Below are 22,471 nucleotides of genomic sequence, written 5' to 3' on the forward strand. Positions count from 1 at the left end.
ATCAAAATGTTCCCTTGCACAACACAGTAAGATGATAAGCAGTACAGCAAGCAGTGAAAGCAAGAAACAGCCACTAATGAGCGCTGGAGTCTAATATACAGTAAGGCAAGCAAGCCCCATAGAAACCACAGAAAACTGCCCTTTTGTTGCTAAACAGCTATAACAGCTATAAATTCAAACTAGCACATTCTAATGAAAGCTGCGATCTCAAACCCTTCGTGCCCCATGTTGGGTGCCAAAAAGGACTGTCGTGGTTTAACCCCAGCCAGAAACTAAGCACCACGCAGCCGCTCGCACACTCTCCCCTCACCCTGAGAGATGGGGAGGAGAACTGGAAAGGAATGTAAAACTCAAGGGTTGAGAAAAAAAGAATTTAATAGGTATACCAAAAGTCATACATGCAAACAAAGCAAAACAAGGAATTCATTCACTACTTCCCATCAGCAGGCAGGTGTTCAGCCATCCCCAGGAAAGCAGGGCTCCATCACATCTAACAGTTACTCAGGAAGAAAAATGCCATAATGCCAGATGTCTCCCACCTTCCTTCTTCTTCCCCCAGTTTATATACTCAGCATGATGTCATATGGTATGGAATACCTCTTTGGCTAGTTCAGGTCACCTGTCCTGGCTGTGTCCCCTCCCAATTTCCTGTGCCCCTCCAGCCCTCTGGCCGGCAGGGCCCAAGAAACTGAAAAGTCCTTGACTTAGTATAAACATTACCCAGCAACAACTAAAAACATCAGTGTGCTATCAACATTGTTCTCACACCAAATCAAAAACAAAGCACTGCACCAGCTACTAATAAGAAAATTAACCCTATACCAGCTGAAACCAGGACACCCCCAAAATGACCAATGCAGAAGACCAGCATGTGTCAGTGTCAGTGGCCCCTGTAGATAAGAAGAAATGGAAACAGAAAGCAACTCACTTGGTAAAGGAGAATGAAGCAGCAGGACCATCACAGGAACAAGATGAAGAAAGCAAACAAGAGGTAACCTCTCAATTTCTATCTCTGAGTGAACTGTGGGATATGCAGAAAGATTTTGCCTGTCAATCAGGTGAACATATTCTCACCAGGTTGCTTCGATGCTGGGATAATGGGGCTAATAGTATAGACTTGGAGGGTGGGGAAGCCAAGCAGCTGGGATTACTATCTGAAGAAGGGGCCATTGATAGGGCAATTGGAAAAGGAACGAAAGCCATCAACCTCTGGAAGTGACTTCTGTGAAGCATTAAGGAAAGGTAACCCTACAAGGAGGATATTACATGTCACCCAACCAAGTGGACTGCAATAGATAAGGGTATTCAGTACTTGAGGGTATTAGCTGTGAAAGAGATGATTTATTATAACCTGGATGACCCACAGTCACACACGGACCCTGATGAAGTGCAATGCACACAACCCATGTGGCAGAAATTGGTACAGAGCGCACCATCAGCATATGCCAACTCATTGGCAGTAATGGGTTGGTCAGACACTGCACCACCAACAGTGGATGAAGTGGTTCATCATCTCCAAGACTATGAAGATAGTGTCTCTACCTCCATCATCTCAGCTGTAGAGAGACTGGTACAGCGGCTTAACAAGAATATGTCCTGCTCTCCACCAATACAGACCCACATTTCAGCTATCAACCGTAGACGCCCTTCTGTTTGGGAGGGAGAATATAGAAGATACATACCATGGGGTACTCTGTGGTTTTACCTGTGGGACCATGGAGAGGACATGAGGAGGTGGAATAGAAAACCTACCTCAGTTCTGGAGACACGAGTGCGTGAACTACAAGGAAAAACAATCACAAATAACCTTCCAGGAAGGTTGCTGCTCCACTCTCCAGAGGACACTCACCCAGAGTGATAGGGCTGACTTTACTCTTGATCCTGTGAAAAGGAATTCTAACCTATTCTGGCAAGACATGAGTGAGCGGAACCACTCCACGCTATATCCGCTTCACACCGCTACCCATCCTAGTGGGGAGTCCCTAGACCAGGATTAGAGTGACTCTGCCTTCAGCCAGGTGGAGGACAGGGATAACCAGGTATATTGGACTGTGTGGATCCGATGGCCTGGCACACTGGACCCACAGGAATATAAAGCTCTAGTAGATGCAGGTGCACAGTGTACTTTAATGCCATCAAGCTATGAAGGGGCAGTACCAATTAGTATTTCTGGAGCAACAGGGGGATCGCAACAGCTAACTGTATTGGAGGCTGAAATAAGCTTGACTGGGAATGAGTGGCAAAAGCATCCCATTGTGACTGGCCCAGAAGCTCCATGTATCCTTGGCATAGACTATCTTAGGAGACGGTATTTCAAGAATCCGAAAGGGTATTGGTGGGTTTTTGGTATAGCTGCCTTGGAAACAGAGGAAATTAAGCAGCTGTCTACTTTCCCTGGCCTTTCAGAAGACCCATTTGTGGTGGGGTTGCTGAAGGTCAAAGAACAACAGGTGCTGATTGTTACTACAACAGTGCACCAGTGACAATACTGCACCAACCGAGACTCCCTGATTCCCATCCACAAGCTGGTTCACTGAACAGAGAGCCACAGAATGATCAGCAGAAATCGTTCACCCTTTAATAGCCCCACATGGCCAATGTGAAAGCCTAATGCAGAATGAAGACTAACGGTGGACTATCATGCCCTGAATGATGCCACGCTGCCATTGAGTGCTGCTGTGCCAGACATGCTAGATCTTCAATATGAATTGAAATCAAAGGCAGCCAAGTGGTATGCCACTATTGATATTGCAAATGTGTTTTTCTCAATCCCTTTGGGAGCAGAGTGCAGGCCACAGTTTGCCTTCGCTTGGATTCCTGGAATCAACTGCCCCAGGGGTGGAAACATAGCCCCTTCATCTGCCATTGTCATGGTTTCAGCTGGGATAGAGTTAATTTTCTTCTTAGCAGTTAGTACAGTGCTGTGTTTTGGCTCTGATGTGAGAACAATGCTAATAGGACACTGATGTTTTCAGTTGTTGCTGGGTAATGTTTATACTGAGTCAAGGACTTTTCAGTTCCTTGGGCCCTGCCAGCCAGAGGGCTGGAGGGGCACAGGAAATTGGGAGGGGACACAGCCAGGACAGGTGACCCAAGCTAGCCAAAGAAGTATTCCATACCATATGGCGTCATGCTGAGTATATAAACTGGAGTAAGAAGAAGGAAGGGGGGGACATCTGGCATTATGGCATTTGTCTTCATGAGTAACCATTATGCATGATGGAGCCCTGCTTTCCTGGGGATGGCTGAACACCTGCCTGCTGATGGGAAGTGGTGAATGAATTCCTTGTTTTGCTTTGTTTGCGTGTGTGGGTTTTGCTTTACCTATTGAATTGTTCTTATCTGAACCCTTGAGTTTTACATTCCTTTCTGATTCTCCTCCCAATTCCTCTGGGTCAGGAGGAGTGAGTGAGCCGCTGTGTGGTATTTGGTTGCCAGCTGGGGTTAAACTACAATAGATACTTAATTCACATCATTTTCACATACTCCTGGAAAAGGGCGTTGGTATCATATCTCTATTCTGAGTCTCCCTTGCACTTTCCAGTCACACAAATTGCTGCCCTTTTGATTGTTCTACTTCTAAATAATTTCTGTGTTATATATACACAAAGAAATTCATGCTCACATTATTCTAAACTCACATGTCTAAGGAGACCAATGATAATCATAAAATGAGAGACTGATCCTGTATTCCTGAAAAAATTTGGTTCAGAAATAACAGTATAAGAAAAAACTTACAGAAGATGCAACTATCTACAAATGAGATTGATACCAAGAAAATACACATCTATCATATTATAACTGGTTTCTTTAGACCTTATTATTTTCCAACTGTCTTGACATTTTTATTCAATGCTTTCCCTATTTTTTTCATTTACATACTTATTATTAATATACATATATCACTGATTTAATATTACCTTTTGACCTACATGTTTTCTGCCCAGGGTCAGAAAAAAAGATGTCAGAAAGAAACATTATAGATCCTTTTCCTTCCAGAGGGCAGACTTTGGCCTGTTCCAAAGAGTTGGAGGTTGACAGAGTCCCTTGGGAGGCAGTCCTGAAGGGCAAAGGAGTCCAGGAAGGCTGGACAGTCTTCAGTAAGGAAATCTTAAAGGCACAGTAGCAGGCCATACCTATGTGCCAAAAGATGAGCCAGTGGGGAAGAAGACTGGCCTGGATGAAAAAAAAGCTTTGGCTGGAACTCAGGAAAAAAAAAAAAGTTTATGACCTTTGGAAGAAGGGGCAGGCAACTCAGGAGGACTACAAAGATGTCATGAGGTTATGCTGGTAGAAAATTAGAAGGGCCAAAGCCCAACTAGAATTTAATTTGGCTACTGCAAAAAAAAAAATGTTTCTATAAACACGTTAACAGCAAAAGGAGGGCTAAGGAGAATCTCCATCTTTCTTAGATGCAGGGGGAAACATAGTGACAAAGGATGAGAAAAAAGCTGAGGTACTTAATGACTTATTTGCCTTAGTCTTTAATAGCAAGACCAATTGCTCTGAATGAGGGGATCAAGTGCACGCTCAGGAATTTTGCAGATGATGCTAAGTTGGGCAGGGGTATTGATCTTCTTGAGGGTAGAAAGGCTCTACAGAGGGATCTGGACAGGCTGGATCAATGGTTAGAGGCCAATTGTATGAATGTCAACAGGGCTAAGTGCTGGGTCCTGCACTTGGGTCGTAACAACCCCATGCAATGCTACAGGCTTGGGGAAGAGCAGCTGGAAAGCTGCCTGGCAGAAAAGGACTTAGGGGTGTTGGTCAACAGCTGGTTGAACATGAGCCAGCAGTGTGCCCAGGTGGCCAAGAAGGCAAATAGCATCCTGGCTTGCATCAGAAATAGTGTGGCCAGCAGGACAAGGGAAGTGATTGTTCCCCTGTACTCAGCACTGGTGAGGCCACATGTCAAATATTGTGTTCAGTTTTGGGCCCCTCACTAAAGAAAGATATTGAGGTGCTGGAGCATGTCCAAAGAAGAGCCACGAAGCTGGTGGAGGGTTTAGAGCACAAGTCTTATGAGGAGTGTCTGAGGGAACTAGGGTTGTTTAGTCTGGAGGAGAGGCTCAGGAGACACTTTCTTGCTCTCTATAACTTCCTGAAAGGAGGTTGTAGCAAGGTGGGTGTCAGCCTCTTTCTCCCTAGTAACAAGTGATAGGATGAAAGGAAATGGCCTCAAGTTGTGCCAGGGGAGTTTTAGATTGGATATTAGGAAAATATTTCTTCACCAAAAGGGTTATCAAGCATTGGAACAGGCTGCCCAGGAAGTGGTTGAGTCTCCATCCCTGGAGGTGTTTAAAAGACATGTAGATGTGGTGCTTAGGGACATGGTTTAGTGGCAGACTTGGCAATGTTAGGTTGTCCTGGTTTCATCTGGGATAGAGTTAATTTTCTTCTTAGTAGCTAGTATAGTGTTGTGTTTTGGATTTGGTGTAAGAACAATGTTGATAGCACACTGATGTTTTTAGTTGTTGCTGGGTAATGTTTATACTAAGACAAGGACTTTTCAGTTCCTTGGGCCCTGCCAGCCAGAGGGCTGGGGGGGCACAGGAAATTGGGAGGGAACACAGCCAGGACAGGTGACCCAAGCTAGCCAAAGAGGTATTCCATACCATATGATGTCATACTGAGTATATATAAGCTGGGGAAAGGAGGAGGAAGGAGGGGATGTTTGGCATTATGGCGTTTGTCTTTCCAAGTAACTGCTACGTGTGATGGAGCCCTGCTTTCCCGGGGATGGCTGAACACCTGCCTGCTGATGGGAAGTGGTGAATGAATTACTTGTTTTGCTTCGCTAGCATGTGTGGCTTTTGGTTTACCTATTAAATTGTTCTTATCTGAACACTTGAGTTTTACCTTTCAGATTCTCCTCCCCATCCCTCTGGGTGAGGGGGAGTGAGCGAGCAGCTGCGTGGTGCTTGGTTGACAGCCAGGGTTTAACCACGACATAGGTTTACTGTTGAACTCTATGATCTTAAAGGCCCTTTCCAACCTAAATGATTCTATGATTATATCAACTAAGGTAGCAGTATCACTGCAAAGCTCTGACAGTCTCAGAACTGGAACAAACTATGCCAGTTACCTGCTTTACATTTAAACACAAGAGCAACTTAAAAAAAAAGTTCAATAAGTTTAGATGTTGGGTTTTTTTCTTCTGGTCCACATTTAAAAGCACTATTCAGCAGACATATCTAGTTTTTCCTGTTGCAAATGAATGGTATGGGTCAGCAAGGTATATCTTGAAGAGAGTCCAGAGTTTCCATGGAAAATTCTGCTCATTTTCACCAGTGCAGCCCCATTGAATTCAGTTGAGATGAGCAGACTGGATCACTGAATCCAAAATATTATAAGGCAAAGCTAAACTAGCTTCATCTTTTCATTCTCTCCAGGTCATACACCTTATTTCTTTTGTATAGAAGTAAATTCTCAAAACTGTCACTTGAGAGTAGCTTTAATAGCCAAGTCTAAGGCCCCTAGGTAGCACATTCTGACATATTTGCTCTCCAGTGCTTAATGGATGTCTGGGCTCCCTGCCTGATTTTGGGGGAAGAGATGGACACTTCAGGTGATGATGCTTAGTCATAATAGGGAGCACAGATCTGCTGACAGCTAGTCAATGGGAAATGTCAGGGTTGAGGCATTATCCTTTCTGTGTGTCATGAAACTGTCTTTCCATAAAACCCGCGTATACCCATGCTGCCTCTCCTTCAGTATGAGTGCACCCATCATTAGGGCAGAGTCACTCTCTATTAGGTGCTCACACAAGCAAAAGGAATCATGTAGGGACAAGTAGGGCAGTGTGCCAGCATAAACCTTTTCCCATGCCAACCCTACCCAAAGCCCTTTAGATCAGGGAGGGAAGGGCTTCCCGGTCTCCACCTTCCTTTCTTCAAGACATTAGTGCACAATATAGTGGACTTTCTTGGGTTTGTTTCTCTTTATAAAATAAAGCAGTGCTACTATAGGGGGAAATGTTTAATGGGGAACAAACGTGATTGTAACAACTCTACATTCTGTAGCTTTCATCTGGGATGGCCTGCAAAATTTTTCTGTTTAAATCAGAAAATATGACATATGACAAGTTTAGAAACTGGTTTTCTCTCTTTTGTTTCAAACTGTAAAAACAGAAACTGAAGCATATGTTGTCTTGGTATGTTTATTTGTACTAGTATAAGTAAAAACTGTCACTAAAATCTCTTGTGTTTTACATCTTCAACTATGGAAACAGACTTGAAGGTCTCAGAGCTACAAATTCAGTAACAGGCTTGGACCCTCCACAACCACTGCCTGCAAGCACAGGGCACAGATACTTCCATGACATAAAGGAAGAGGTGGGGGGACTGAAAAGGTGTTGCAGAATAAATGCCTGGGAGTATACTTCTCGGTGTGAAAAAACAGCTGGAGGTTACTTGAGTACATTTGGGAAGGTGCTGGTACAGAGGTACCCACTGGGGCATGGCCAGGGGTCCTGGTCTGGCTCAGCATTTTCCAAGAAAGGACTGTTGTGGTTTAACTCTGGCTGGTAACTAAGCACCACACAGCTGCTCGCTCACTCCCCCCACAGTGGGATGGGGAAAAGATCAGAAGTGTAAAAGTGAGAAAACTCGTGGGTTGAGATAAAGACAGTTTAATAGGTAAAGCAAAAGCCACATCACACACAAGCAAAGCAAAACAAGGAATTCATTCACCACTTCCCATGGGCAGGCAGGTGTTCAGCCATCCCCAGGAAAGCAGGGCTCCATCAAATGTAATGGTTACTTGGGAAGACAAATGCCATAATGCCAAATGTACCCCCCCCTTCCTCCTTCTTTCCCTAGCTTATATATACTCAGTATGACGTCATATGGTATGTAATATCCCTTTGGCTAGCTTGGGTCACCTGTCCTGGCTGTGTTCCCTCACAATTTCTTGTGCCCCTCCAGCCTTCTGGCTGGCAAGGCCTTAGAAACTAAGCAGTCCTTGACTTAGTATAAACATTACCCAGCAACAACTAAAAACATCAGTGTGCTATCAACATTGTTCTTACACCAAAGCCAAAACGCAGCACTGTACTAGCTACTAAGAAGAAAATTAACTCTAGCCCAGCTGAAACCATGACACTATTTAAAAGTAAACTATAGTTTGATAAACTTTATCCATGTAAAACATCAGAAATGTGACAATGCTAAAAAAAATATTTAACACATTTGTATCTCTGCATTCCTATATCAGGTTTTCAAGCATAAATCATCCAGCAAAAAGAATGTCAGGTCCCAAAATAGTATATACCTACTCTGCTAACCGCCTGGAATACCACATACACAAAATGTTACATACATGCAAATGGAGAGGGGAAATGGTGCTAATACTGTAGAGCAAACACTTAGGACTAGAGCTGAGGAAGCAGAACATGGGTGAATCTGAGATATTCAGTCCCAAGTATAGTGTTCACAACAGTCCAGCTCAGCTGCTGTCTACCCCTGATAGGGTCTGCATGTGCCTGACCCTACTGAAGTCCTCTAGGTAGCTAGAAACCTGCTTTTACACCTGTCTCAAACTGCCCTAAGCATCCCAGACCACCAAAGATTGATGGACATCCAAGAATTAGAACAAGGCAATTTAACTGGCATAATAACCAGCAAGAATATACCTTTGTAATTTACTAATTATTTCAATTTTTATATCATAAGATTACTGCAAACCTGGAGATGCCAGTCAAAACTGGAGTCCCAAAACCAACACAGAATTAAAGATGGTGCTGTTCAAGAAAACAGAAAAAAATAAGCTAAGGCTAGTAAGTCTTCAAGCCATCTTGAGAGAAAGTATCAGAAATTGTGATTTCCAGTATAAATTCCTTCATTGTCCTAAACTGCCAGACATCGTTCTAATATAGTCATAATTTCTGTGAAGATCATTCATTCTTTCCATAATAACAATTATGAAAATATAGTAAAAGAAAAATATTTACACATAAAATTAATAAAAGCACTATTTAGCAGATTAAGAAGTTACATTGAATATACTTTCTCTCAAGAATTCAGAGAGACATTTTCTTGCGAGCACCACCCATCTTGTTTCTTTTTCACCAGACTGATTCTGCTGAGTATTTGCAATGACAAGAACACAGTCAGGGAAAAATTAATAGAGTTTTCAGCTTCCAGCCACAAGCTGGTCATCAGGATAGTGGACACGATTCAAAAGGTCTATTTTACTGCCAGCCATATCACTTGTATAATTTTCACATAGCTTAAACTAAAAGATGGTAGTCAAGGAAAATATCACAGTTGAACTTTTTGATATTGGTTTTCTAGACAGCAGCAGCTAACAAGCAGCACCATTTATAGAGAAGAAAAAAAAAAAAGGTCATTTACGGTCATGAGATTGCTTGCCCCTTCTCTCGCTAGATTTTCTTTTCTTCCCCACCTTCTCTCTGCTCCCCTAGGTTTAGCACACATAATGATTAATATATTGTTACATTTTTTGAGTATATTTAGCACTGGAACATAGAGCTAGAGATGCACTGCTGCTCCAAAAAGCTTACTGTCAAAAGATGAAAAAAGGAGAATTAAAGGAAAATGAGACTCCTCAAACGTATAACAATTCAAGCCTTAACTATCTCAAGCTATAGCTCTTTCATGACTTATCAAAAAGTGATAGCTTTATATTGGTGGGGAATTATTTTGCACTGCTCAGATGACAATCTACTACTGGGCTAAATTTTCTAATTCTGAATGACATAATCACAGCTTCTAAAGTCCACCATGATCTGTTTGACATCAGAGGAAAACTTTTAGAGAAACTGGAAGGAAAACCATAGGGCCATGATCATGACTCATTTGGGACTATAAGTTTCAAAACTGTTTAAATGAGGAGAGAAACAAGAGCTGACAAGAACTAGTGATTCAATTATGTTAATAAACAGAAAAATAGTAAATGTAAAAATCTTAGTGTTGATTCATTTTATTTTCACTAGCTTCCATGGGAATAATGATGGGAAGATTAAATGAGAAGGAAGAAAGCATGTAAAGTTTACCAGAATTTATTTAATAATCATTTTAAAAATACATGGATTTGCTTTTGATAAAAAACATTACAGGGCTGATTAATTTTATTCATGCAAAGTATTTCAACATCTTCATTTCCATTGCCTGGCAGTTACTATGTCAATTAAGAGCCCCAATAAACAGACTGAACTTTTTAAAAACTGTTTTAAAAAGATCAATAATGTACACATTTGTGATACACAAACATTAACAGAAATATAAATAAGAATCTACGTAGGACTAAGATGTGTATTCAATTACTAAAAATGTCACATAATAAAAAGGATAAAAAGAATGCTACATTTATGGTATAGATTGGTTTTGCCATGGGAAATAAGTGATGGGAAGAAGAGTGTTTATATGATTGATTCTAAAGGAAAAACAGTGTTTGGCTTAGTTCATTGCAGTCTCTGCAAGAAGAGAGTACCTCACCTTTTTGAAAATATATGTAATCAGACAAACTACTCAAGTGTTGATCCCAATAAATTATGACTATATATAAAGTTACTTGTTTGAGTTCAATATCTTAAAACTTCTTGATCAAAAAAATACAGCAGTTCTAGAAGTTACCCTTGCCTGTTGAAATCACATTTTAATTGCCTTTTTTTTTTTCATTTCCTTGTTAAAACATATCTGACATTAAATTTAAAAAGTTGGAAAACAATTCTCAGGTGACATGCCCAGTCTTTTTTGAGACAGATGAAGACAATTCATGGCTTTCGTTGAGGGAAGAATTTATCATCTTGAAGAGAGCTACTACACCTTTCTCAATAATGTGCTTTGGAAATCCCACAGGAAGGTATTCTTAAAAACAGATTCATTTTAAATTACACACAGCAATGCTCTCTCTCCAGGTTCAGGTTTTGGCCCTAAATCTTGTATGCCACCATCTTAAGAGTATGAACAGAAGCATCAACTCAGCAGCAAAGCTTATAGGGTTTAGTGGAAATAAAAGATTGTTTGTCACGAGCCTTTGAATATTTTCAGTCAAGTAAGGTAAACTGAGCATACAATGCATGGAAAATTAATCTAGAGAGCATACAATGCATGGAGAATTAATCTGGAGAGATAGTCTGTAGATAGGACAGTTTTCTCTTGTTTCTATTCAGGTACACAGATAATCTTAGGAACCTTCACACTTGGCTCACACTTGGAGACATATTCACATAAATATGTACATGCACATTTGTTTGAATTACCATTATTTTCTCACTTTTTTTTTTTTTTTTTTGACAATTTCACTTTTCCTCTCTCCTACAGGCAGCCCAATCACACAGAGCCAACGGCTCTGGCAAGATTACAGCAGTTATATCATAATTAGCCATTCATCCACTTTCAGTTTTTTACAGATGGTTTTTCCCATGCATGTGCTATACAGGGTTTTACTGTTACAGCTCTTCACCTAGGAGCACCCACTTGGATGCAAAGCAGGATCTCCATTCCATAACATTTTATCATACAAAACCAAGATTGAAATGACACCAAGTACACTGCACAGCAGCAGTTCCTGCCAGATCAATGACAACAGTTGCAACATTTACTGTAAAGAAAGCCAGTGCAACTACAAGGTGCCATACCAAAGTAGGCAGATGTATAGTTAAGCTTGTTGCCATCAATTCTGAAAGCAGAGGCTGGAAAAAAAAGACCTGTTTTAAGATAACAATAAGTAATAGAGGAAAACACTATGAGCCTAGACACGTGGAAAGGCTATGGCAAAGCACATGTCTGGGTTAAGGAAGATTAAAATGGTGAGAGAGTGTGTTCCCAGAGCAGTATGTTGAGGAGAGTGTAACAGTTCGATCACAGACTTAATTTCTGCTTGGAAGCAAGGAGCACAGCTCTGACAATTTCTGAATTAGGTTATTTTCCTGTCCTTTTCAGGTCACAACTATATTTAAATCATACATTACGCATGTGGGATAATGTCATAGCTATTTAGAATAAACTCCATGAGATTCAGGTTAGAAATAACACATTAAATATAACTTGCAGTTGGAAAAGTCATTTCTACACTGCAATCTCAGATCCTCAGCACTCTCTAAATAGGTTTATACATTTGCATCTTACTTCCTAAGTGGTTAATTCAGACCATTTTATGCTTATAAAGCAGAATCTTGTTCCTATTTAACTATTAAATCATTATTCCATTGTCCTCAGAAACCTACTTAAACAAGTAGTATCCCAGGTATTTTATTGTATTAGAAGGTAGTCAAATTTGATCAAAATATGATACTCAGCCCATTGACATGCGGTGAAATCTGTATTTTTTCAGTCCTGGTCTTATTTGATAAAATGCCCAGATGAATTAAGGAACATTGCAGACTGGGAGAATAAATAAGGGCAGCAGTTCACAGTCAGTCTATCCAGCTCAGCTCAGCACAAGTTCTCCAGATATCTCCATTTTCTACCTCTCAGACCTTTCTGAGATAACTGAGGCAATGCTCTCCCACAAAATCCACGTTCCTTAATTAAAACCTGCAGTTTCACTAACACACTGTTCTCCACAGAAGGGAATGAGAGGATATATTGGTGGTTTGGGTTTTTTTATTTAAAAAGCTGTTCACAGCAACTGAAAACTTTCTCCTTAAAGTAAAACATAGAATTCTATCACCTTGAAATCTAACAAATTATCTTTTCACTCTTTAATACATGACTAATTAATTTAAGAAATTAAATGCTTCTTGTGGCCAAATGTTAGGAAAAAGTTAAATTGTTCATACCCAGCTTCTACCCATACACTTTTATGATTTGTTTTTCCTGCATAATTTGTGCCTCAACTTTCAATTAGTAGCAATGCTCTGTAAGGGCATCTTGTTGCTTTCTTAAAAAAAAAAAGTATTAGATATTATTACAGTGCATTACAAATCTCCCATTATGCTCCCATCAGGACATATTTTACCATTTAGACTAGCAATCCAATTTAAAATTTGTCTTCTAAAATTTTACTTTAAAAGTCTATTTAAGACAGCATAAAACGGCCATAATGTATCTCTAACAATCTCCAAAGATGACTTGACCTAGCAGCTACATAAAAAGAATACCAAGACAAATTAAAATCTGGGCACAAATCTAAGGTATTTATTCGACTGGTTTCTTTACATGCAAAAATCTATTGGTATTATGCAAACAAATACAGAGGGGAAAAAATCTTACAAGGCATTAGTGACAAGCTAAGAATATCTTTTAGTTAAATTACTGTTGCTGAGTAAATTAGAAGTGAAAACAAGTAATTCTGAACTGGTCACAATTAATACAAAGGTGAAAACGCAGAGATATCTGAATGGACTGTGTTTAGCCTACAAAGAAAAAACCCTAAAATCGTCATTCTTGTTAAAATACAGCAGAAAAAAAAATGAAAAATACAATTCATGGGTTCCCCTTCTGTCTCATCACTGCAGAAAACCAAAGGGATCTTACAACACACGCGCTTACCACAGGAAGGATTCTGCAATATTGCAGTGTCCAAACAGTGAATCATGATCTAGATCAAGGCCTGCCCAAACAGCTCTTTGGCCATCATCAACTTCTCTGATGGCTCTTCAGCTCCAGGGAAGGAACAGTACAACTTGGTGAGCAGTCATCAGCTCTATCTCAGAAGAGAACTAAACATCCCCTACCTCCCCTCCTACCTAACATGGAGCATATCCATCAGACCATTACCTCGTGAAAGCTAAGGGGGGCTTTTTGCTCATGCTACAAGCTTAGGATGGAAGAATAAGAGGCTTTTTTTCCAAATCTGCAACCAGGAGCAATGCATGCAAGCTCTAGCACATGCAAAACAAGGAATTAGCTCCAGAACAGCTTAAAAAATAATAAACAACAAATTAGACTTTTAAAAAATTCTTCTATAAAAACATATTACACTTCAGTGTCAAAGACAGGCTGATGCAGTTCTGATCATTTTCAAAACTGATTGACTGTCATCACCTAGAAATGCTACTGCAGGAACGAACCCACCTTCTTGGGTCTACAGCCAAGACTCCCAGCAACAGGCCCATTACTATAGAAGCCAGACAAACTCATATAAAGAAGAAAAATATTATCTTCCAGCATTTGAGTTCAGGGAAATTTATCTCAGGCTATGTTCTACATGGTTTATCTCATAGGGAAAACATCATCACCACACAATTACTCTATTGGCATATGTACACAAGAAAGGCAGGTCAGTTTGAACAGTCTTAAAAAGGGCATAAAAACATGAAGCAAGAAACTTTACACTCGCTTCCTATTTATTCTGTAGGAAGATGTATTATTCCTCCCATGAAAGTGATTACGCTTAGGTCATAAAGTAGGGAATTAAAAACCAGAATACTCTATGTCTTGCTTGCATTTTGGTAATTGCCTGCTCTACAAATGTGCTGTTCTGTTTTAGCAGTTAGTATTCTATTATTAGGAGACCATGGATCATAATGCCTTCTAATTGCCTCTATCAGTTATGTGCATTTTCCTATTGTTGTACAGAATATAAAAGAATGAAAATAACTTGAGAGTATGCTCCATCATCTACATCAGTGATATTTCATGGATGTATACTTTAGCTGCAATGATATGTACTTTACTCAATTTTCATTGAAATAAAGGAAAAAGCACTGGCACAACTGAGCACAATTTACCCACCTAATATTAAAATATGGATAGTTACATATAAACAAAAAGGTTTGCATGAAATGAGATCCATTATAATTTCCCATTTGGAACACTACCAATTTAGTAAAGACTGTATTAGGCATTCCATTTAGCAAACCAGAGAGAATAGGCTTGTAAGTTACATGACAAAGAAAAAAAAATTATTTAACAGCACTGAAATTTGCATATCTAAATATTATGAGACTGATTTTTGCTCCTATGGAAATATTTTCATTCACATGTTCTTTCATGTTTTATAATGTTTTATTTTTGAATTTATGTATTATTTATGTATCTTTTCTAGCATTTCAGTTGTACACATAAAGGCAAATTATATTTAGCAAACTAAAACTACACTATCAAAACATAGTATCAACAGCCTCAACAGTATTAAGGAAATTGCCTTTAAACTCTCTAATTTTAAGTGGAAAAAGAAAAGGGCTAGTAGTCAGGGTTCTGGCTCCATAGGATCAGAGTTTGCAGATTAAATACCTTGCTCTCAGTTGCTGGCATAGAGACAGACTATCCATTAGCCAACATCCCAATTGAATTAGAAAGAAATACCAGCACTTTGAATCCTACCCAGTAATGAACTGACAGCCAGCACAATTCACAGGTACAGAAGGAATGCATTCCCTCTGGGGAACTAGGCTGAGCAACCCTCTGCTGCATGCAATTTAACAGTTCTAAATAATCAGCTTGTATGGTTTGAAGTAGGAACACTAATAGCCCAGTCCTGATGGAGTACCACGCACTAGTTCACATCCACACAGATAAGACTGAGATGTACCAATCAAATGCAGGGTGAAACATGGGTTTTGAGCATGCATAAATCAGCTACATCCAAAATAAGAAAATTCCTCCGACACAAAGAAACTGAAGTAGTTTCTCAGTTACTTCTACATATGACAGAATGTACTGATGTAAGATATCAACAAATTATTCCCATGGCTTGGAAAGGAAAAAAGAAACAAACAGGTTAATACACTTGCTGCTGTCACATTATAGGAAAAGTACAAACATACTTCAGAACAGTACAGTCTTGGGTTGAAAAGCAGCCTCTCAAATGTCTGTTGTCTTAAAATTTGGGACCTCTATATCAGACCATGTAACCCCAAATGGATAAAAGCAGCAGTCATGTGATAGGTATGAGACTTCTGCTATGATGAAGCTAGAGTTCATCTTCTACCATAGCTATGTGGAGCAAGGAGTACTCTTAGATTTTGTAATTCAAATTGCAAGCAAATAAGGGGGGTTGGGGGGGGGGGGATCCCCTCTAGATTACACAACAGGTGGAGCTGGTCAGTATGTGTCAAGCACATGTGACAAAAGCTTCATCTGGTATGGAAGACTGCAGAACAAGGAGGAAGCCCCAAGCAAACCTCACAAGTGTCCGAGATACAGCCCAGCACGAAACAGAAGTCAACTGTGTAAGACATACATATGCAAGCAAGTACCTGCACACTAAACAACATGAATAACTCACCATGGTTTGCATATTTACTTAATCCTGTGAAGAAACACTTCTTGAGTTAAAAAAAAAAAAAAAGCACCAAACAGCTCAGGGTTTTGATATTCCTCATCGATCTACACAACCTGCTCCAAACCATAGACTTTATGTGGGAGGGCACAAATTCATTAATTTATACATAAGAGGCAATTTCCAAGCACAACTTTCCAAAAAACACAAAACTTGATTTTGTTTCCTTCCTGTAGAAATTGGCAGAAAATTGGAATTTTCTCCTACTTCAGTCTTCTCAACAGTAGGAAGGCAGAAATTATCAATACAGACTTTGTTGCAGAATTCACAGACTTTGTGCCAGTAAGAGAAGGTGGGATCTCCTAAGTATTCTTGTCCCCAAAGATATTTAATCAGGTTTCCTCCCCTCATTCCCCACAAACTAGACAACTCATATTTCACTGATGCATCTACAATAAAGAAGTGTATCATACTTTAAGCTAATTTATTTTTAAAATGCACTCAACCTGTACTGGTGTATCTATTTGCAATACTCCACTAATTGACACAAATTTATAGGGCCTATAAAATATATTTTAAACTAACTTCTTGGAGGACTGAATGAAAACTGAATGAAAAGAAAGAAAAAAAAATTATGTCACCTCCAATTTCCATGGCACCATTAACTAAAAAAAATAAAAAAATAAAACTGTATAACACCATCATTGACAGAAAAAAAAACATCTTGTAGAGACACAATCCTGTTAAAATAAATAATCAATAACAATATGTGTTTTTATCCAATACTACCAAGTAACCACCTAACTCAATCTCTCCCCACAAAATTCCCCAGTTAGTAATCAAAAGGAGAGACACAAAACATTGACTTCTCACCAGGCTATAAGGGAAAGAAAGAGTAGTTTGGTTCTGTATACGGGACAAAAGTCATCTGCATTACTACCACAGAAACAGCAAGCTACTTAAGTAAGTAGTCTTCTATTGTCTGAAAAAACTCAGGTGTTCTTTTATAATATTTTTATTTAGGCAACAATAATGACTCAACATCATATACACATCATATGTATTTTTATACTGCTGGCAACAAGCAGAACAAGAAGAGGACAACTAGTGATGATCTGTGATAATTAGTGTTGGTAACATGAAAGCAAAAGATGGAATTGTTAATGCAGGACCTGAAATGGCACAGTTCTTAATGTTTAAGCACATTACTGAAACTTAGCATTCAAGCAAGCTTGTATTTATGAGCTTTTCTAGATCCATATTACTATGACTATTAGAAAGAAAATAGCAAAAAGTAGAATAAGACATTTCTGTGTGATATCTAGGGGGCAGACTTTGGCCTGTTCCAAAGAGCTGGAGGTTGACAAAGTCCCTTGGGAGGCAGTCCTGAAGGGCAAAGGAGTCCAGGAAGGCTGGACAGTCTTCAGTAAGGAAATCTTAAAGGCACAGTAGCAGGCCATACCTATGTGCCAAAAGATGAGCCAGTGGGGAAGAAGACTGGCCTGGATGAAAAAAAAGCTTTGGCTGGAACTCAGGAAAAAAAAAAAAAGTTTATGACCTTTGGAAGAAGGGGCAGGCAACTCAGGAGGACTACAAAGATGTCATGAGGTTATGCTGGTAGAAAATTAGAAGGGCCAAAGCCCAACTAGAATTTAATTTGGCTACTGCAAAAAAAAACCCCAATAAAAATGTTTCTATAAACACATTAACAGCAAAAGGAGGGCTAAGGAGAATCTCCATCTTTCTTAGATGCGGGGGGAAACATAGTGACAAAGGATGAGAAAAATGCTGAGGTACTTAATGCTTTTTTTGCCTCAGTCTTTAACAGTAAAACCAATTGTTCTCAGGGTATCCAGCCCACTGAGCTTGATGACAGCAACAGGGAGCAGAATGATGCCCTATAATCCAAGGGGAAATGGTTGGTGACCTGCTACACCACTTAGACATACACAAGTTTATGGGGCCAGACAGGATCCACCCAAGGGTATTGGGTGAGCTGGCAGAAGTGCTCACCAATACCCTTGCAGTCATTTATCAGCAGTACTGACTAACCAGGGACGTCCCTGGAAACATTCATGGTTAGGCTAGATGGTGCTCTGAGCAACCTTATCTAGTTGAAAATGTTCCTGCTCATTGCAGGAGGGTTTGGAATAGATGACCTTTAAAGGTCCCTTCCATCCCAAAATCTGATTCTGTGACTGGAGATCACCAAATGTGATGCCCATCTACAAGAAGGGCCAGGAGGAGGATCCAGGGAACTACAGGCCTGTCAGCCTGACCTCAGTGCTGGGAAAGGTTATGGAGCAGATCATCCTGAGCGCCATCACATAGCACGTGCAGGACAACCAGGTGATCAGGCCCAGTCAGCATGGGTTTATGAAAGGCAGGTCCTGCTTGACGAACCTGATCTCCTTCTATGACAAGGTGACCCATCTAGTGGATGAGGGAAAGGCTGTGGATGTTGTCTACCTGGACCTTAGTAAAGCCTTTGACACTGTTTCCCACAGCATTCTCCTGGAGAAACTGGCTGCTCATGGCTTGGACTTGCATATTCCTCGTAAGGTAAAAAAACTAGCTGGATGGCCGAGCCCAAAGAGCTATGGTAAATGGAGTTAAAACCAGTTGGTGGCTGGTCACAAGTGGTAGCCAATTCTGTTTAATATCTTTATCAAAAAATCTGGATGAGGGGGATCGAGTGTACCCTCAGGAAGTTTGCAGATGACACCAAGTTGGGCAGGGGTATTGATCTGCTTGAGGGTAGAAAGGCTCTACAGAGAGATCTGGACAGGCTGGACTGATGGGCCAAGGCCAATTGTATGAAAGTCAACAGGTGCCAGGTCCTGCACTTGGGTTGTAACAACGCCATGCAATGCTACAGGCTTGGGGAAGAGCGGCTGGTAAAGCTGCCTGGTGGAATAATGAGTTTACTGACTGTCCTCTCAATATTTTTGACATAATGTTCATTATTCTGGATCCAAATACATAGTATTTCAGATCTATCTGCACCACATTTAAAACCAACACATCAGCCTATATGCAAAAACTATTAAATCCTTTTAACCATGCACAAATAGGCAGTAGTTCTGTGTCATAAAAATTAGTTAACAGAGTCTCCCTGTTGTGCATGTGCATATACGCACAATACAGGAAAGATTAATATCAGCAGCAAAGGTCTCACTGACTACCCCTATGAGATCATCCAAATATTGTTTCCTAATTCAGCAAAGTTAATCCCTAGCCAGTTTTGTTGTTTTAAAACATTACAATGCTATAACATACAGTTTCTCCAAAGTGGTAATGAATCACAGTGCAGAACAGTTTCACACTCTACATTCAAAATAATAATCAACTATTGTGATAACAAAAGGTAAATATGAAAATCCATAAACACCTTCATTTCTGACCTCTGTAAGATGCTAAAGAAAAGGTTAAATTTTCTTTTGCACACATTTAATTTTGGGATTTATCAAAATTTGCTTCAGTCTACATATTCATCACTTGTCCCACATGTTTTCACAGTCACGAGAGCTCTTTTTTAAAAGCAGCCAATGAGCTTCTTGATGCTTTATTGCAGGCTCAAATACTAAAAAAAAATTCTGAACCTCTTTCACCTTCCTAAGAACATCCAGGGAACTCTGTAAAGTATTATCAAACACAAAAAGATGGACTCCATTTAGTTTTCAATACTTGCCAAATAAAATATCACACAAAAAAATATTTTGCAAGTTTTACCAGTAGAATCAAATGTGAAGTTGCAATCAAAGCAGCCTGGAGACACCAGCAGCCATTAGCTATAGATTACATGAGCTAAAACACCAGTTATTGCTGGTTTGGACCACATCTTCTGGTCCCTTCTAGTCCCACTTAGTGCTCTATTTAACCACTTTTGATTTAGAATACCTGATTTATTTTTGAAAACAGGTGGGAAGGCAAAAAGAGAGTATTAATTTCTCTACTTAGTAGGACTGTATAGTGGCAAGCTATTAACTCAAGCTGCCAGAAAATAATGTCACTGAACACATTTCAGAAGGTTGTATCTCTGTAAAATGCAGAGACAAAAGCACATCTTTATGGTAAAACAGCAAGATATGCTTAATCATTTGCCTTAGTTAAACTGAGTACAAAACTGCAGTGTTCTATTTCTATGTCAAAAATATAGTTATATTGCATTACAGAGAGGCAAAAAGAAGTAGAATTTACAAAATACATTAATAAAAAACCATTATCTATTTCAGGAGGGTTCTGAAAAGCAACTGTAAATTTATTAGGCTTTGATACTTAGTACCATCCAAAATCATGCAATTTTTAAATATAATCTGACATTATTTGTGAGATGGCTTTGCATTTAGGTTTCTATTAAACTGGAAAATGAACATAATACTTTAAAAGGGAGATAACCAGCAGGAAAAGCACCAGAAATTGTACCAAATAATCCTTAAATATTAATTTAATTAAATAAATCTTTATTGAAATAGGTAAATAAGTTTATGCAAATCTATTTTAACAGTTTCTGTGAAAATACTTTATAAAATAATTCTCATTACACTTGCTGCAAGAAAGGTTTAGAAAACAGACATTATTTTTCCTGGTTTTAGCACTTCCTTTTAAAACATGATATTTAGAACTACAGAAATGAGGACAGGCAAGAAATGAAATGGCTGAATCACGTTGCTATTTGCCAAAGCATTAAACACTTACTAGCCATAAGCATGCCTAATTACGGAATGCCATAATTTCCTGGAAATGTCATGCCAAATTGGCAGGCAGCATAAGGTCACATCTGGAAATAGTGAAGTTGACAGTTTAGAAGGAAATTACTCAAAATTTGAACTACCCATTTTTTATGAAGGTCAGCATTCAATTTATTCAGCCTACATATAGCCTTCAAATAATGGGAGTTCTAGGAAATCTACTCCATTATAAATGGTTTAAATTTCTCCTGAAATAGAAAAATATGAACATGTATTTTAAGTTCTTTGTTATTACAAGAGTATTAACTTCATAAATGCTAGTCACCGAACTCAAATGCAGATTTAGGTGGTTGCTAAAATTTCTAATATTCTCAGTAGGAGCCCATCTATGCTCATTGTTCTGATGGTCCCAAACACGTTTTTGGTCTCTGTGGTTAGCAGACAGAAGATGGTTACTCCTTTATGCTTTTTTCCAACAAGACTTTTCTACTAGCACCTGTATGTAATAACACTAACTGGGGAGTAAAAACTCTTTATTCCATTCTCGTTTGTGTGTAGATCTTTGGAGAGACCCGAACAGTTTTTTGTAGAAATAAGATCTTAGCAAATGTTATAACCATAAATATCTTACCTCTTCCCACTGGTGTATGTATCTAATCAGTCTTGAAAGGCGTAATAAACGTAACAGGCTGAGGATTTTTGTAAATCTCACAATACGAAGTGCTCTTGCTGTCTTGTAAACCTCCGAATCCATTCCTTTTTCTACAATGAGAAAGATATAATCTACTGGTATTGACGAGACAAAGTCAACCACAAACCAGCTTTTTAAGTAATTCATCTTAATGATTTTAGGGTCCAGTATTATTTCAGAGCTGTCTTCGTTTACAGTCCCAGTTCTAAAATTCATGATCAAGTCCAATAGGAAAACAGTATCCGATGCCACATTGAAAATAATCCATGGTGGTGTTGTTTGTTCTGTGAAGAATGTGATTCCAACTGGTATAATGACAAGGTTTCCAACCATCATTATGAGCATGATTAAGTCCCAGTAAAACCTAAAAAAAAAAGGAATAAACAGAACGGTTGTTGTAATATAGTCTCTATCATGCCATTTCTTCACATCAAGTACATTTTTGGTTCTATACAAATTAATTACAATAATGAAACTCTGTGTCAGTTTTCTCCAAATGAAGTTAGCAATTATACTATGCTTTCATACAGAGATACAACATATATGAGGAAGCTAAAACAATGAGTTTGCTTAGCATTAACAAAATGTTTAAACTCATTCAATATATTCACAGTCAATAGAGAAGAACAAGTAAATAATATGTTTCATTTTGTGCTTTCCTTCTCAAGAATATACACCTAGGATAAAGACAGCACCATGGCTTATCATTCCATAGCATATCTGAAAGGTGTGCATGTGTGGCACTCAGACTTCTCCAGACCCCTGTCAAAACCTAGTTTTAGCTATATAAACACACTAATATCTTTGGTACCAATCACAAGTACTTTAGCAATGCAATATTTTTTTTAAGGCTTCTATCCAAATAGAAACCCAAACACCTAACAGATAACATATTACATGTAAGTACCTCTTTGCAAATGTACTCATACCATTACAGTGCTGGAATAAAATTATAGGA

The 22,471-nt window shown here is 39.1% G+C and overlaps 1 protein-coding gene across 1 annotated transcript in view; it reads right to left on the reverse strand.

Moving 5' to 3' along the window:
- Nucleotides 1-22,471, reverse strand: part of LOC130141878 (potassium/sodium hyperpolarization-activated cyclic nucleotide-gated channel 1-like) — a 194,435-nt gene that overhangs the window by 138,151 nt on the left and 33,813 nt on the right. The window contains exon 2 of the mRNA XM_056323145.1: nucleotides 21,454-21,877. Coding sequence (XP_056179120.1) covers nucleotides 21,454-21,877 — 424 coding nt within the window. The remainder of the gene's footprint in view (nucleotides 1-21,453; nucleotides 21,878-22,471) is intronic.

This window comes from Falco biarmicus, chromosome W (assembly GCF_023638135.1).
Source record: "Falco biarmicus isolate bFalBia1 chromosome W, bFalBia1.pri, whole genome shotgun sequence".
Taxonomy (NCBI): domain Eukaryota; kingdom Metazoa; phylum Chordata; class Aves; order Falconiformes; family Falconidae; genus Falco; species Falco biarmicus.